The sequence below is a fragment of the Aulonocara stuartgranti genome (genome assembly GCF_965226115.1).
Source record: "Aulonocara stuartgranti genome assembly, chromosome: 3".
Taxonomy (NCBI): domain Eukaryota; kingdom Metazoa; phylum Chordata; class Actinopteri; order Cichliformes; family Cichlidae; genus Aulonocara; species Aulonocara stuartgranti.
In genome coordinates this window covers 73,566,887-73,582,792 of record NC_138941.1, presented here as the reverse complement: position 1 = coordinate 73,582,792, position 15,906 = coordinate 73,566,887, and the positions used below count along the sequence as shown (strand labels likewise).

Below are 15,906 nucleotides of genomic sequence, written 5' to 3'. Positions count from 1 at the left end.
GTGTCTGACTGTCTTGTGTCTCCTCTGCAGGGAGAGTTCAGGTCCAGGATCAAACAGGGGACATCAGGAACAGAAGCAGCTCCATTGATCCGACTCCTCTGATGGCTGATCAATCAGTTTGATCTGTGTGTTCTTTGATTATTGATCAGTGATGTCAGAGTGGAGTCAGTGTGATGTTGTTGTTGTGTGTTTGAGACTTTTAGTGTCCATGAAGGTCTCTGCTGCCGTAGATCCTCTGAACTGTGACAGAGGTCTCACTCTGGAGGAAACTCTCAGCACTTTCCAGCAGCTCCTCCATCATGGAGGACGTTCCCTCACTGTAACAGGTGGAGGAGAGAGGAGAGGAAGCACAGGTGGATCCTCTGAGGAAGAGGAGCGTCCTACAAACCACATGATCACATGACCAGAGGACAAGCATGTGCAAAAACACATTAAAGTCAGCCTGTAAACACGTTTGTGTAAATTCTAGTCGTGTTTTTCTGTTACATTCAAATAAAAGCAGAGAAAGCAGAACAAATGCTGAAGCTGTCTGTGTGGAATAAAGGAGTTACAGTACACACACACACACACACACACACACACACACACACACACACACACACACACAGACACACATCTGTCTCCAGCAGCTGTCTGAGCTGCAGTCTGTATTGCATCAGTCTAGTGTTTATAAATGAATCTTTTTGTGTCACTGTGAAGTCAGTAATGCTGTATTAAAAAGTATAACGAGTTAAAGTGCTGCTAAAGTTAAACTCAATGTGGTATTTTCCAAAACTCTATGGTGTCATTGTGATAGTTGCAGGCAGTGTTTGGTGTAATGCGTTACTAAGTAACGCATTACTCTAATTAAATTACTTCTTCACTGAAAAAGTAGAGTAACTAATTACTGTTCATTTTTCGGTATTTTAATTACAGTTACTTACAATGTACTTACGTTACATTGTAAAATAAGAAGTAAACTCTGCCGCTTTAACATCGTTGTAGTGCAGCTGCGCGTCATTTCGCGCCAGTTTGCTGCACAGTCGTATTCTACAGCGGAAGATGTCGGACTCGGCTGAAGCGAGTGGCTGTTTTATGAAGTGGACATATTCCCGTCTCTTCACTTTTCTGAAACAAGCAGACAAGAACATTACAGCAATATGTAAAAACTATCGGCCGCTGTTAATAGCAGGAGTAATTTACTGAAGGGCCTGACACGAGAGCATAGACGAACACTTCTGAGCGATCCTTGTTCATCATCCATCACCGCAGCAGCTCCTGCTAAGCAGACGAAACGTGATTTTACTTCAGCAGCACAGAAAGCGTCTGAAGGTGAGCTTAAAAAATGATTGCAGGCTACACTGTGGAAGAGATGCTGCCGCTGCGTACTGTAGAGTCTCTGTCTTTAAAAAATGTATTTATTAGTTAAAGAGTTTAATTTCTATTGTTTGTCCACTCAAGGTTTATAGGGAAGGTGAGGAGGCCAACTTTTTCATCAAAATGACTTCGGTTTCCTTCACAGAAGAAGAAGAACAGGATGATGAAATGTCTGCTGTGATGCTGTATGATGCGAGCCGCTGACAGACACTTCAGTGTGTGAGTTTATGTGTATGTGGTTTGTGGCAGGCAGATAAACACTGCTTTGCATCCAACGCACTGACTTAGAAATAGATCAGAAACACACACACACACACACACACACACACACACACACACACACACAGATGTTTTCAGAAAGCTGATGGTGAAATCTGACCGCAGAGGGAACTTTCAATGTCCGGGTGTTTGAGCCTTCGCCTCTGCGCTGTCAAATCTGTAACGGGGCAGTGATGGGACGCTGGCCGCCACCTCGCTCCAGTTCCTGCTTTTATTCTGAGGGTGGTTCAGAAGCAGTGATGCCAAAAACCACACAGATGTCTCAGATCCCAGCAGGAATGAGAGTACACCATGTACTTTGTTTTCTCCAATCCTCCAAATCTGACACCCAAAAACTTCCATCCTTTCCATCCAGCATCCATCCTGAGAGTCCATTTTCATAGAGCCATGTAATGGAGACCCAGGTGTTCCACTGCGCTTGCCTGTATTTTAATTGTAAATAAATAATAAATAAATGAATGTATTTTTATATGTTTGAGGGATTGGTATTTAAAAGGTTACATGAAAAAGAAACGTTTATGGTTTGGTGATTCTGTAGTAGGTTTATCGAATTTGACATTTTTATGGAAGGTGAAGAAACATCTGGAGGGACCTGACATCCATCCTGTGTCAGGAAGAAGAACCTGAGTGGCAGCTGATTGCAGTTCATCATTTGTCTTGTAAACCTAAATTTCTCAAACATGCATTTAAGAGAAGTGTGTTTGCTGTACTCATCTTTTCCTGGTCACTTCTTTTACAGGAGCAAACGAGTAAGAGCAGCTCAATCAGCTGCTTATGAGCTCTTAGAATAAACCAGTGTGCCAGCTTAGGGGAGTTTGGTTAAGGTGTTTCTAATTTATATATAATTGACTGAAGTGTATGTGTAATTGAATTATTTGTGGGACTTTGTGCGTATATAAATAAGTCTTCCATGTGTTGTGTTGTGCTTTGATGGTTGCTTACGTGGATGATCAGTGTAGCATTTGGTTTGCTTGGTTTCCCAGATATGGGTCATACAAGAGGCTCACCTGAATCAGAGTATAAAAGCAAGCCAGTTGCTATTAGAAAGGTTTGGGTTCTTTGGTGTGTAAACTCATGCTTTTCATAATAAAGACCACATGTTGGTGGATAAAGTTTATTCCAGCAGGCCAAACTCACAAGTCACATGACCAGATACTCACCCTGAAACGGGAAGGACTGGACTCACAAAGTCTTCTACTTTCAATGGGATTTTAAAACAATTTAAAACAATTCTAAAAACATTAAAAACAGCCGCACCTTCATTCATTTAAATAAATTATTTGAACTGCAGGATCTGAAAATTCCCACCATTCCTACTAAGAAGTCAGACCTGAGATGATTACAAAAAAGGTGATAGGACGATGAATATTAAAGCAGAATTTATTATGAAACTGATGGTTGTGTCTAAGCTGGTTTATTGTTGAGCCTCTTCTGTAACACTTGGCTTCCTCTCTCTCTGGTGTCGTGTGGTTGTGTGGCAGGAAGTCCTGCTGGTTGTGAAATGTGTTTACTGCCAGCTGGATGTGTTGTTGTGTTGGTTCACCGCAGCTCCATGAATCTGACACACACACACACACCTCATCTGGAAGTACTTTTAATCCTGATACTTTTTCTTTATCTTATTTCGCTTCCTCTGACATCATCAGTTAAATAAAAGTTAAACTATACAAAATAAACCCAAAGTCCTGGATCAGAGGGCGGAGCTCTGGACTAATGAAGGGCCTGGACACACCTGAGGAACCACAAACATCCAAATGTGTCCTGAGGTTTGATTTCTCCCCATTAAAGCAGGATGGAAGCACTTTGAGCTTCGCCATGTTAAACAGCTGCTTCCATCAGAAGAAACAATAAAACATCTGCATGACTGCTTTCACATCACACCCTTACTGCAGTGAACACTTGCTCTCACACACAGAGACACTCCCTACCAGTATAAATCAGCCTGTTGTTGTTGTTGATGTTTCTCTTGATGGGCGTAACATCCGTGGGAGGGGGGCAGGGACTGAGGGCGACATGATGACATGACACTTCCTGCCAAACACGCAATAAAACAGACGGAGCAGAGCAAGACTCGGTCAGAACCTGCAGGACCCCCCACAGGACCAGGATTACCCCGGACCTCCAGGACCGCCCCGAGAGCTTGTTACGATGTGGCTGCTTCTGATGATCATCAGCCTGCTGGATCAGAACCAGGCTGTGCCAGTAAGGCTGGATCATACTGGTCAGTTCATGAGACATGAGGCTCATCTGTGACTCTGAGACGTGTTTGTTTTTGTCTGCAGCTTCCAGGAGAACTCCACAGCCTTCAGCTCCTCCTGCAGAGCCAAGTGGACCAAACAGCAGTGAGTCAGTGCAGTACAAGTACACAGAGTACTCTCAGTTCTATGTGGCTACAGCTAGAGCAGCAGACTCCATCAGAGTTGTAGTAAACTTGTATTTTGAGGTGTTTTCTTCAGGCAGATATTGATGCAGCTATTTCTTCAGCCTGAGCCTTGTGTTGTGATACACGCTGTAACATGTGTATCCAGATGAAACCCTACTGCCTTCCTTACATTAAAGCATCTTCATCTGAAGTCTTCAGTTTCTAACATCACTGTGTGTCTGCAGCCTTCGGCCCCTCCTGACCCCGCTCAGAAGATCACTTCCTCCTCCTCCTCCTCCTCTTCATCAGTTTCCTCGGAGTCAAGCCAGAGTTCAGAGGTCAGAGGTGACCTGAGTTACAACACAATCTCACTGTATACTCTGAGTCTATTTGCAGCTTTGAGGTTAGAGTCTGGTAAAATCTTTAATTTGGTAAAAACTGAACGGAGTTTTATAATAGCCATCAGAAATAATTTTATAATATGTCCTCCATCTGCAGTCATTACGTCCTGACACGTGCTGAGTTTTTTCTTATTTGTAGTTTTTTACCTTGTAGATTAAAAGAAAGAGAAACTGCAGCGTTAAAATGAGCGTCACTGTGCCATGTGACCAATCAGCTGTGGTTATTAAGGACAGAGTGACTGAATCAGTCCGTTTGGTCGATGTTTACAGGGTCCACAAATGGTGCGAGAACGGCAGAACCTGGAGAACACGGTAACACACACACACTCAGCTCCGTAAACAAATATCGTCACTCTTACTGTGCTACAATGTGTGATGTCATGACGTGTGTGTGATGTCGTATCCTGCAGGCTGTGGAGCAGGTGGACTCCTCTCAGGAGGTGAGCCGTCACTTTGATGTAAATAAAGCTTATTTTAATGAGATTAAATGTTAAATGTGTGTGTGTGTGTCAGAGTGAGGAGCTCCTCCAGCCTCCCAGTGACACCAACAGCACCACCAGCACCAACCTGTGGATCAATGAGCTAGTTTTACTGGGAGAGAGAGCGGGCGAGCAAGAAGGCGACGGAGAGAGAGACACCAGAGATGGAGAGGACAGCGTGGAGAGCCAACACAGGGTGACATCACAGTGACATCACACACACCTGGGCAATACTTTAAACAAGAATGTTTGATCTGATCGTCTGGAAGATCAGATGAGTGAGACTCTGGGGCGCAGACAGCTTAAATTATATTATATTCTATTACATATTATATCTATTATATTATGTTACATTGATGTTGATGGTTGCTAATATAAAAATATGCACCTGTCAGGTTTTAGGTTATTTCTGTCTGCAGTCCTGTGCAGGTCACATGACTTACAGCAATAAAACTAAAAAACGAGCTGAGACGAGACTGAAAGCACAGCTGGTTCAAACTGATCTCTGATTGATGAAAGTGTAATGATGACGCATTAGGTGGGCTTGTCCCACGTCTCCTGGTTGGGTCTATGGAACTAACCCAGCCTCCCCCTCAAGTCAGCTCGTCGTCTTCTTGGCTCCTTTAGGTTCTACAAAATAAATCAACTCTAGTGTGACTCCCCCCTGTCTCTTTTTACCCCGCCCCCTACCAGCCTTTGCTGATGACCTTCCACCACCTCCTGACACGACCTCGGCACAGAGAACCCGGTCTGATCTCAGAAGTGGCTGCAGAGGGAGGCGTGTCTGAAGTTGGCGACGTGGGCGGTGCCAGAGAGGAAAACTCTGAGTTTCTGCAACTGTGGGGTGACAGCATTGAGCGAGAGGCCGGGCTGACCTTTGACGTGCCTGACCAAGGCCTCCATGAAAATGAGGCGGGGCTTGAGCTGGGGCTGTAGAGACCATCCCCCCATTGTTATGATCACTTATTAACCAGTAAATGATGCGATTATTATTATTATTATTATTAACTACTGAAGCGTCACAGAACATGTAGCTCCACATATTAAATGTTTAACTGTCCCGATCAATCAAGCTCTGAAGTTTTAATGAGCACTGAGCATGAAAGCAGATCATAGCACAGTGAATTGACGCAGAGGTATCAGCCTCTGTTTGGATCCCAGCAGTTTAACCTGAAACAATGAGCTGAGTTTGACTGTAAATAAACGTGTTCCCATGTTTTGTTTTTTCTGTTTGAGCCTGAACATTTATTAAACTAAACTTCACATCTGTGCCTTGTCACTGTTTGGTAATAAAAAGTTTAAATTTTTCATGAACTCCAGTCCTGTTGCTTTTCCATTTAAATATCACCATGCTCGATCCACTGTAATTATTGAAATTGTTAATAAAATTGTGGAGTCTCAAGCAGCTGCATGTTTGACTGCACTGTGATTTAGACTCATTCACCTGAATCTTTTTGGTTTATTTTTAGTCATTTTGTTGATTTCAGGTCAGTTTTTATTAGTTTTAGATATTTTTTTTCAGATTTTTTACACAATAAAACTCAGATGATAAAGAGAGCTGTGACATGTTTAGATATTTAGGTTATTTTCTTTGAAACTTACAGAAAGGACCAGACTGGTTCGCATCCCTTTATTTTTTTGTCAACAAACATTATAATAAACATTAATGAGGTTAATGATTTCATTTTACAGTCCCTGAAAAGGAAACAAACTTTACTTTGCAGCAGAAAAAACAAAGTAAAATAAATGCAGTTTTACTTCGTTTTAGGTTTTTTTTTTCTCCAGGTAGTGGTTCAGCACTGTAACAACATAGCTTCAGAAAAAGGCAGGATCAGGGCAGCTTCTACAGGAAGCACAAGTTTGTGGTCCTTAAGGAAGAAGTGTGCCATTTATCGTCCTAACAGGAGCAAAGGGTTTTGATTGGGGGCTCTGAAATGCCCGATATGCAGAACTGTGAGCAGCTCCTGGTGGTCTGTGGATCCCTGAGGACATCTTCTCCTCTGGTTTTACAGCAAGTTTGTGGAGGTGGGTTCTGGTCAGTCTCATTTTCTGTGCCTACATTAAATAAATGTTTGTCGTCTTTAATTGGGTGTTTGTTTGTTTGTTTTTAAATCTCCCATAGGTATTATTCACAGTATTAATTTAAGAGTGCAACAGAAAGTTATTCATTTCTGTTGTTCAGCGTTTTTTCCCCCTCACAGCAGCACACTGCAACAAGCAGACCACACAAATGTGTTTATGATGTTCTGAACAATAGAACAAACTCAGATGGAATTCCACTGCAGACAGTAAAAAGGAAGAAGATCTGAAAATCTTCTACATGAAACATGAAATGGTTATTTTATAAAGAGACTTCTGCTGATCCCGGCTCCAAGTTCTCTGTCCTGTTCTGATGTTGTTCTCGGTGTTGTTTGAAGGTGCCCTTGTGACGGAACGTTTGCCCGCAGTCCTCACACCAGTATGGTTTTTCTCCTGTATGGATTCGCATGTGACATGTCAGGCTGAACTGCCGACTGAAGGCTTTCCCACACTCATCACAGCTGTACGGTCTTTCTCCGGTATGGATACGCTGATGTTTCCTCAGAGAGCACGGGCGGGTGAAACTCTGCCCGCACTCCTCACAGTTGTATGGCTTCTCTCCAGTGTGAGTTTTGCTGTGTTTTTGTAAAATACATTTCTGCTTGAAACTTTTCCCACACTTGTCGCAGCTGTACGGCCTTTCTCCAATGATAACTCTTTGATGACTTTTAAGGGAGCACGTGTGAGAAAAAGGTTTTCCACACTCCTCACACCAGGGCGGACTCTCTCCGGTGTGGATTTGCTGGTGGACTTTCAGGGAAAATTTCAATGCAAAACTTTTACCACACTGGTCGCAGCTGTATGGTTTCTCTGCTGTGTGCAAACGTATGCAGTGAGTGTTCAGACTACATTTTAGAGTAAAAGTCTGACCACACTGATCACAGCTGTATGGCCTCTCCCCGGTGTGACTTCGTTTGTGCTTCCTCAGATGGGATGACTGAGTGAAAGCTGAGCCACATGTGTCACAGCTGTACGGTCTCTCTCCTGTGTGAACACGCTGGTGGATCAAGAAACCACTTAGTTGAGTGAAAGTGGAAGGGCACTGATCACACCTGTATGGTTTCTTCCCGATGTGACTTCGCTCGTGCCTCCTCAGATGAGACAACTGAGTGAAAGCTGAGCCACATGTGTCACAGCTGTACGGTCTCTCTCCTGTGTGAACACGCTGGTGCGTTAAGAAAGTCTGCAGTCGAGCGAAAGTGGATGGGCATTGATCACAGCTGTACTGTTTGTCATCCATGTGAATCTTCCGATTCTTGTTTGAGGCGTTGTCATGGTGCTGGGAGCCATGATGTCTGGGTCTCTTGTGGCCACCACGTTTCTATGGCAAAAGAGGAAAAAGAAGGACAATTTGGTACAACAAGGTGAATGTAATTACAGAGACAACACACGGGTTCATAAAATGCTGGGACTGAGCTTTGAAACCTGGTGGAGGAGGGCGGATGGAAAAAGGGAGGAGAAATACATGCGAAACTTGAAAAATTAGAATATCGTGCAAAATTTCATTTATTTCAATCATTTAGTTTAAAAGCTCAACCTAATAATAGGATAGACATTGCAAAGCAAGATATTTAAAACCCTTTATTTGTTATAATTTTAATGATTATGGGTTACAGCTTATGAGAACCCCAAAATCTCAGAAAATTAGAATATTACATGAAATCAATAAAACAAGGATTTTAAATACAGAAATGTCAGAGCTCTGAAAAGTATAATCATGCTTATGTACTCAGTACTTGGTTTGGGCCCCTTTTGCATGAATTACTGATTCAATGCAGCGTGGCATGGATGCAATCAGCCTGTGGCACTGCTGAGGTGCTGTGAAGACCAGGATGCATTGTTCAGTCTCATGTCTCTCATCTTTCTCTTGGTAATGCCCCATAGATTCTCTATGGGTTTCAGGTCAGGTGAGTTTGCTGACCAATCAAGCACAGCATTCCCATGTTCATTGGACCAGGTTTTGGATCTTTTGGCAGTGTGGGCAGGTGCCAATTCCTGCTGCAAAATGAAGTCAGCATCTCCATAAAGCTTGTTGGCAGAAGAAAGCATAACATGCTCCAAAATGTCCTGGTAGACGGCTGCATTTACTCTGGACTTAACAAAGCACAGTGCACCTTTATCTTCCACACTTTTCCCTTCCACATAACTTTCTATTAATGTGCTTTGAAATAGCACTTCAGAAACACCCAACTTCTTATGCAATTGCTTTTTGAGGCTTTCCCTTCTTATGGAATGTGTTAATGATGGTTTTCTGCACAACTGTCAGGTCAGCGGTCTCCCCCATGATTGTGATTCCTACTAAACCAGACTAAGAGACCATTTCAAAGCTCAGGAACCCTTTGCAGGTGTTTTGGTTTAATAAGCTGATTAGAGTGTGACACTTTGAGCCTAAAATATTGAACAATATTCTAATTTTTTGAGCTTTTGAATTTGGAGTTTTCATAAACTATAAGCCATAATCACCAAAATACTAACAAATAAAGGCTGGAAATATCTAGCATTGCATGTAATGAGTCTATATAGTACATTAGTTTCACCTTTTAAGTTGAATTAATGAAATAATTGAACATGATATTCAAATTTTTCGAGTTTCACCTGTAGAAGAGGTGGACAGAGAGACAAGTAGGAAGGGAAGAAAAGGAGAAGAAGAAAACGCAGATACTGAAACAAGGAGGAAATGTTTTCTTTCTTTCCTTATTAACACATCATTTCATTATCTTCTACTTCCTTTCTTCTTCTCTCCTTCCTCATTGGCTTCAACCTCTCCTTAATTTCTTCTCACCCTCCTTGTTCATTTCTCTCTTAGTTATTTCCTTCTCTTCCTCTTTGTTTGGTTCTCTATCTTTCTATCCACTCTTCTTTCAAACTGCTTTCCATCTCTACCTCCTCATTTCTTTCTCTCTCTCTCTATGTTTACTTCTCTCCCATCTCACCTCCTCCTTTCCTTCCCTGTTCCCTCCCTGCCTACTTTCTTCCTCTCTCCTTCATTGTAGAGCATGTTTAGCTGAGGGAGGATAACCAGTGTTATCACGCTGACCTCTGAGTGCCTCGTGCTATCCTCAGATTCATGCTTCAGCAGACTGCAGCTCATTGTGAGCTCTGCACATGAAATTAATAAAACTAGAGCTGGGCGATAGAACGATAACGATATGTATTGTGAAATAACTTTTTCTCGATAGAAAAGTTAAACTATTGCGATAGGCCACATCTCTCTTGTCCTCTTAAAAAAAAGGGAACAACAGCCAATCCAAATTAAGTAGCGCAGACCCGAACCAATCACAGCCACAGCATCACGTCACGTGACTTGTTACGTACAGCACAAGTGCCAAGCCGCACGTGTGTTTGTTTGGGAAGCAGCCAGCCGCCGTGCCGCCCGGGTAATGGAGGAAATGAGTGTGCCGACTAGAGAAACATCAACCGAAAGCGTGACCGAAGAGAAAACAGATGATGGTTCCAATGCCGGAGAGATTGTCGAACGGAAGAGCCACAGAAGTTCCGTAGTGTGAAGGTATTTCAGCTATTTCAAGTCTGACAAAAACAGAGTAGCGTGCACTGTAAATGTGCCGAAAGCAAGTCTGGAAATACAATAAAGCGGTGCAGCTCAGTCTCTGACTGGAAGTGGTAATTCGTCATTCGGCTTTTGTCAGACTAAAGTAACTGTTAAAACTGTTTGAAAAGCTCAGCTATGCAACAAGGAGAGATTGAGAATTTCCTTTTAGTTCTCAGTTTATTTGATATTGACAAAAGTTAGTCAGTTTTGTCTGTTCTTCTGTAAAACAAACTAAGATTTATTTTTAGAATTAATATTTTGTTTTTAAGTGAAATTGACAATTTAGTCTGTTTCGTTTGTTCTATTTTGAAACTTAAACGTGATATGAAAAAATCTTATATCGCCCAGCTCTACATAAAACTGAACACAAGAGCAGCTCACTCCGGTTTGGCTCCCAGGCTGAAACAATGTTTTTGTTTCTGACTTTCTCTCGAGTCCAAACTCAGAGATCCTCCACTCACAAACTTTGGAACTGCCGACCACAAAGTAATTCACACTGGAGTATTTAAAGTTAATAAATACTGTAAGATTACAACAGAGTAGCTCTACGGGACATTTATTTATGGCCTCACCTACTGAGTATCCATCTGATAACAAACAGGGTGTTGTGTTCAGAACATCCTGTTCTAATCTAATCTACTTTTTGTGTTTGTGCACTAGTGGAGTGATGTGTGTGTGTCTGACTGTCTTGTGTTTCCTCTGCAGGGAGAAACTAGTGCGAGTACATTATGTGTGGACATCACCCCCCGCTCTATTATTATATTTATTATTTATTTGTTTAGTTTTGTCTGAGCTTCTCCACTTTCTCTAAGCTGTTTTCTAATAAACTATTGTTGAAGTTCGCCAACTTCACAGATTGTTTTGATGGTAGAGATCAAACAGAGACAAGAACTTCATTTGACACTCTTTATTTTCCAAGCATTCAGTGAACACATATCTGCGGGACTGTTTTGATCACGCGGACTGGGAAATGTTTCACGTGGCTGCTAGGGACATTGATGAGTACACAGACTCAGTCTGTGGATTTATCAGGAAATGCGTGGAAGATGTCGTCCCATCCAGAACAGTTAAATCCTTCCCAAATCAAAAACCCTGGATTAACGGAGATGTTCGCGCGGCACAGAGCACCGCTTTTGCCTCGGCGAACACATCGGACTACAAACACGCACATTACCAACTCCGGAAGACGATCAAAGCAGCCAAACGTGAGTACAGGGACAGGGTGGAGCAACAGTTTGACAACCCTCGGAGTATGTGGCAGGGACTAAACACGATCGCAGACTTTAGAGGGAAAACCAGCACACCGCAGACCACGGCCTCTCTGTGTGAGGATCTAAACGTATTCTACGCTAGATTCGACACAGCGAACACCATGAGACTGGACAGTGTGCGCACCGCGGATGACGTCAGTGCGCACACTGTGTCTGAGGAGGATGTGCGGAAGTGCTTCAGGAAGGTGAATGCACGCAAAGCTACTGGTCCGGACGGGATTCCCGGCCGGGTCCTCAAGTCATGCGCGGCTCAGCTGGCTGGAGTGTTCACACACATCTTCAACCTTTCCCTCTCTCTGTCTGTAGTCCCAGCCTGCTTCAAAATGGCCACCATCGTCCCTGTACCCAAATCCTCCACCATCTCCTCATTGAACGACTGGCGACCTGTAGCCCTGACCCCCATCGTGAGCAAATGCTTCGAGAAGCTGGTCAGGGACTTAATCCGCTCTGCACTACCCGACTCACTAGACCCTCTACAGTTTGCATACCGCCACAACAGGTCCACTGATGATGCCATAGCCCTGACACTACACACTGCCCTGTCACACCTGGAGAAGAGAGACACGTATGTGAGAATGCTGTTTGTAGATTACAGCTCAGCATTCAATACCATCGTTCCCTCGAAGCTGGACAGGAAACTGCAGGATCTAGGACTGAGCAGCTCCCTCTGCAGCTGGATCCTTAGCTTCCTGTCTGACAGACGCCAGGTGGTCAGACTGGGCAGCATCACCTCATCCCCCATCACACTGAACACTGGTGCTCCACAGGGGTGTGTACTGAGCCCTCTCCTGTACTCACTCTACACCTACGACTGCACAGCCACTAACAACTCCAACATCATTGTGAAGTTTGCGGACGACACTACAGTGGTGGGTCTTATCACCAACGGTGATGAGACGGCTTACAGGGAGGAGGTCAGCGCCCTGACCCACTGGTGTCAAGACAACCATCTCACCCTCAACGTCGCAAAGACAAAGGAGTTGATAGTGGACTTCCGGAGGTGCAGAGAAGTACACACCCCCATCACCATCAACGGCGCTGCTGTGGAGAGAGTGAGCAGCTTCCGGTTCCTTGGAGTACATCTGGCTGAGGATCTTACGTGGTCAGTACACATAAACAAAACAGTGAAGAAGGCGCAGCAGCGCCTCTTCTTTCTCAGGAGACTGAAAAGATTCGGCATGAGCCCCCGCATCCTCAGGACCTTCTATCACTGTGCCATTGAGAGCATCCTCACTGGATGCATCACCACCTGGTATGGCAACAGCACCGCCTACCACTGCAAAGCTCTCCAGCGAGTAGTGCGGTGCTCTGAACGGATAATTGGAGGTGAGCTTCCCTCCCTCCAAGACATCTACAGGAAGCGCTGCCTGAGGAAAGCGGGGAGGATCATCAAGGACTCCAGTCACCCCAGCCATAAACTGTTCAGACTGCTTCCATCAGGAAGGAGGTTCTGCAGCATCCGGTCCCGTACCAGCAGACTGAGAGACAGCTTCTTCCACCAGGCCATCAGACTGCTGAACACTTCATAGACACCTCAGCTTCACTACTGGAACTTTAACATTATGCACTCCACACTGTATATAAATGCCACTTGGTTTGCACATATTCAACTCTGTATATTTTATATATTTTATTATTATTTTTTTACTATTTAATTTGTAAAAATGTGTACACACACACACACACACACACACACACACACACACACACACACACACACGTAGAAAAACATTTAGTATACACATCCAGAAATGCATACACTATTATATATTGTACATATATTTATTAGTTTCAGGTTGGCCATTCTTGTATTTTGCTCGTTTGTGTTGTTGTGTTTTGCACATCTCTGTTGCTTGTGAAGCTAACACACAAGAATTTCACTCGCATGCGCTGTGCCAGTGTGCCTGCACATGTGATGTGACAATAAAAGTGATTTGATTTTGATTTGGAGACCAAGCAGCTAGAGCTCTCTATGGGCGAGGTCTGGCTAAACAAAGGGATGTACTCGTGGAAGCTGCTCTCTGTGACACAACTGCTAGTACTTTCTCTCTCCATCTCTATGGTGACACCACTGTCTCCCCATCTTATCTCGCTCACCTTGGTCTACTCCCCTTTCTATGCAAGCTGCTCACATTCTTTGACTACACAGAAGCAGGCCAGAAACTAAAGCAACCTGAAACACAATTAATACAGCATGGAATCAACAGAATTACTTTATTCAATTTAAAAAGAATAATTATCATTAGCTTTGTCGTTTCCATTACTTCATTCCACACTATTTTGTGCAATTTTCAAGCTGCATCTCCAGCATTTTTGTATTGAACCATGTGTTCTCGCTACATTATTAAGAGTTTTGCAAGTTTAGCTCAGAGATCATAAACTCAGTCCTCGCTGCCAGTTTTTTGACACAACAAAACTCTGTGGATGCTCTTAGAGACTGCATTGTGGAGAGCACACTGACCAGCTGCATCACTGCATGGTACAGCAGCACTACTGCTATGGACTGCAAACGCCTGCAGAGCGTGATGACAACTGCAGAGACGATCATCTTGCATATTAAGCGCATAGCTGTTGGTGCCATTAAAATCTGTCTTTAGTGATTCAGGATTCAAGCGTTTATTGTCATATGCACAAAGAATTTCTCTGTGTATTGAAATTCTTTCTTTGCTATCCACACACAGATGCCTGGTTAATATTTATAAATAGAACAGACAAAATACAAATAGTATAAATAAATAAATGAAGACAAAATGTAAGTGTGAAATAGATGTAGTGCAAGAGAGCTATAAGAACAACCTGACTCTTTCTCCGTACAGATGCACTAACCTGTAGTTATAGAGCAGATGCAGTTTCTTCATCAGCCTTTCCCCTGTTTTTATGGCCATGAACACATTTGAATCTAGAACTCCAATATTATCCATTCAATTCCGCATTAAAACATTAAAAAACTCAAATTGTTACCTGATAATAATAATACCACTTTTAAAGCCGTTTAAATAACCACCACGGCTTCTGGGAGGACGATTGCTGAGTTTACGAGGTGCACCTAAACGCCCCATGCATTCCTGACGGAGTCTACAGCTTGGACCGTAAGTTCTGATGCAGACGCGCACATCGTTTTCTTAAACTGCGCGGCTGTGTCCCGATGGTTGTTTTGTCTCCTTTCTTCTGTCAAAGTTAAAGCCTGAACAGGAAGTCCCTCGTGCCCCTTCACGTCCTCTTTCAGCTGTGATAACCTCTCACCTGTAGCTCAGCGCGAGCTGAGGAGGACTCCTCTCCGTTGCTGTTCTGCGTGTCCCGGCTTTCCTCCTCCATTATTCCTGCTCTGCTCCTGTTCCGCCAAAACTCAGCAGCTCGTCTCAGTACTCTCTCCAACTCTCGCGGTGACTAAAAAATAACGCGAGAAGAACAAAAACACTCCCATGGCCTTTCCTCAAGTACGCGAGTCCCAAGAGTCCGGCACGCACAGACTAGCGATTTGTACAGCGTACTTGATGATGTCACAGGTCCGGAGTTTTTACTCTCTTAATTCAACTGTGACTAACATGTTATGAAGCTTAACTTTAATCTCAGCCAAACCGACTGACTCAGGAACAAAGAAAACACTGAAATAAACCAAACATTAACATTTAGAAGCGATCGAAGTGACTTATATATCATGTTTGACCTCAGCAGCGAAATCTCTATTAATAAAAATAATGTACATGTATGCCTTAATAAAAACAAACAGGTGAGATGTTAGGACACTTTATTTTTATTTTAGTGGACACTCAAAAATTACAACAGACAGCTGCTGGGGTTTGGAAGAGAACTGAACACATATTTAAAATATAATCGATCATTTTGAAGCAGCCTTCAGAATCTCCACGTATTAACATGCTGTTTTTGTTCCCGGTGAAAATGTTTCCCCCTGAAGTGAAATATATCTCAGCCAAAACGATTTACTCAGGAACAAATAAACCAAACATTAACATTTCGAAGTTACCTAAGAGACTCATATATCATGTTTAACCTGAGTAGTGAAAGAGCATGGGAGGGTTGAAAACGATGTGCCGACCTCTCGGTCTGCTATGGAGCTGGTGGGCAGTGTTGGGAAGGTTACTTTTAAAATGTATTCCATTACAGATTA

At 43.2% G+C, this 15,906-nt stretch overlaps 3 protein-coding genes across 10 annotated transcripts in view; 2 read left to right on the top strand and 1 right to left on the bottom strand.

Moving 5' to 3' along the window:
* The window catches only part of LOC309703501 (butyrophilin-like protein 2), a 522,068-nt gene extending 521,551 nt beyond the window's left edge, over positions 1 to 517 (top strand). For all 8 annotated transcript variants that reach the window (XM_082528379.1, XM_082528381.1, XM_082528375.1 and 5 more), the window contains one exon: positions 31 to 517. In XM_082528379.1, coding sequence (XP_082384505.1) covers positions 31 to 122 — 92 coding nt within the window. In that variant the 3' untranslated portion in view covers positions 123 to 517. The remainder of the gene's footprint in view (positions 1 to 30) is intronic.
* A 3,152-nt stretch (positions 518 to 3,669) lies between these two features.
* On the top strand, positions 3,670 to 6,191 carry LOC309697327 (uncharacterized protein). The gene is made up of 7 exons (XM_082519166.1): positions 3,670 to 3,837; positions 3,918 to 3,977; positions 4,243 to 4,335; positions 4,669 to 4,710; positions 4,809 to 4,838; positions 4,912 to 5,073; positions 5,571 to 6,191. Exons 1-7 carry the CDS (start codon positions 3,784 to 3,786, stop codon positions 5,811 to 5,813), a joined length of 684 nt encoding a protein of 227 aa, XP_082375292.1. The 5' UTR covers positions 3,670 to 3,783; the 3' UTR covers positions 5,814 to 6,191.
* Positions 6,192 to 6,492: 301 nt separating this feature from the next.
* On the bottom strand, positions 6,493 to 15,243 carry LOC309697982 (uncharacterized protein). Its single transcript, XM_082520261.1, has 2 exons — positions 15,021 to 15,243; positions 6,493 to 8,277 (listed from the first exon to the last, which is right to left on the bottom strand). The coding sequence occupies exons 1-2, from the start codon at positions 15,090 to 15,092 to the stop codon at positions 7,219 to 7,221; spliced, it is 1,131 nt and encodes a 376-aa protein (XP_082376387.1). The 5' UTR covers positions 15,093 to 15,243; the 3' UTR covers positions 6,493 to 7,218.
* Between the last annotated feature and the right edge of the window lie 663 nt (positions 15,244 to 15,906).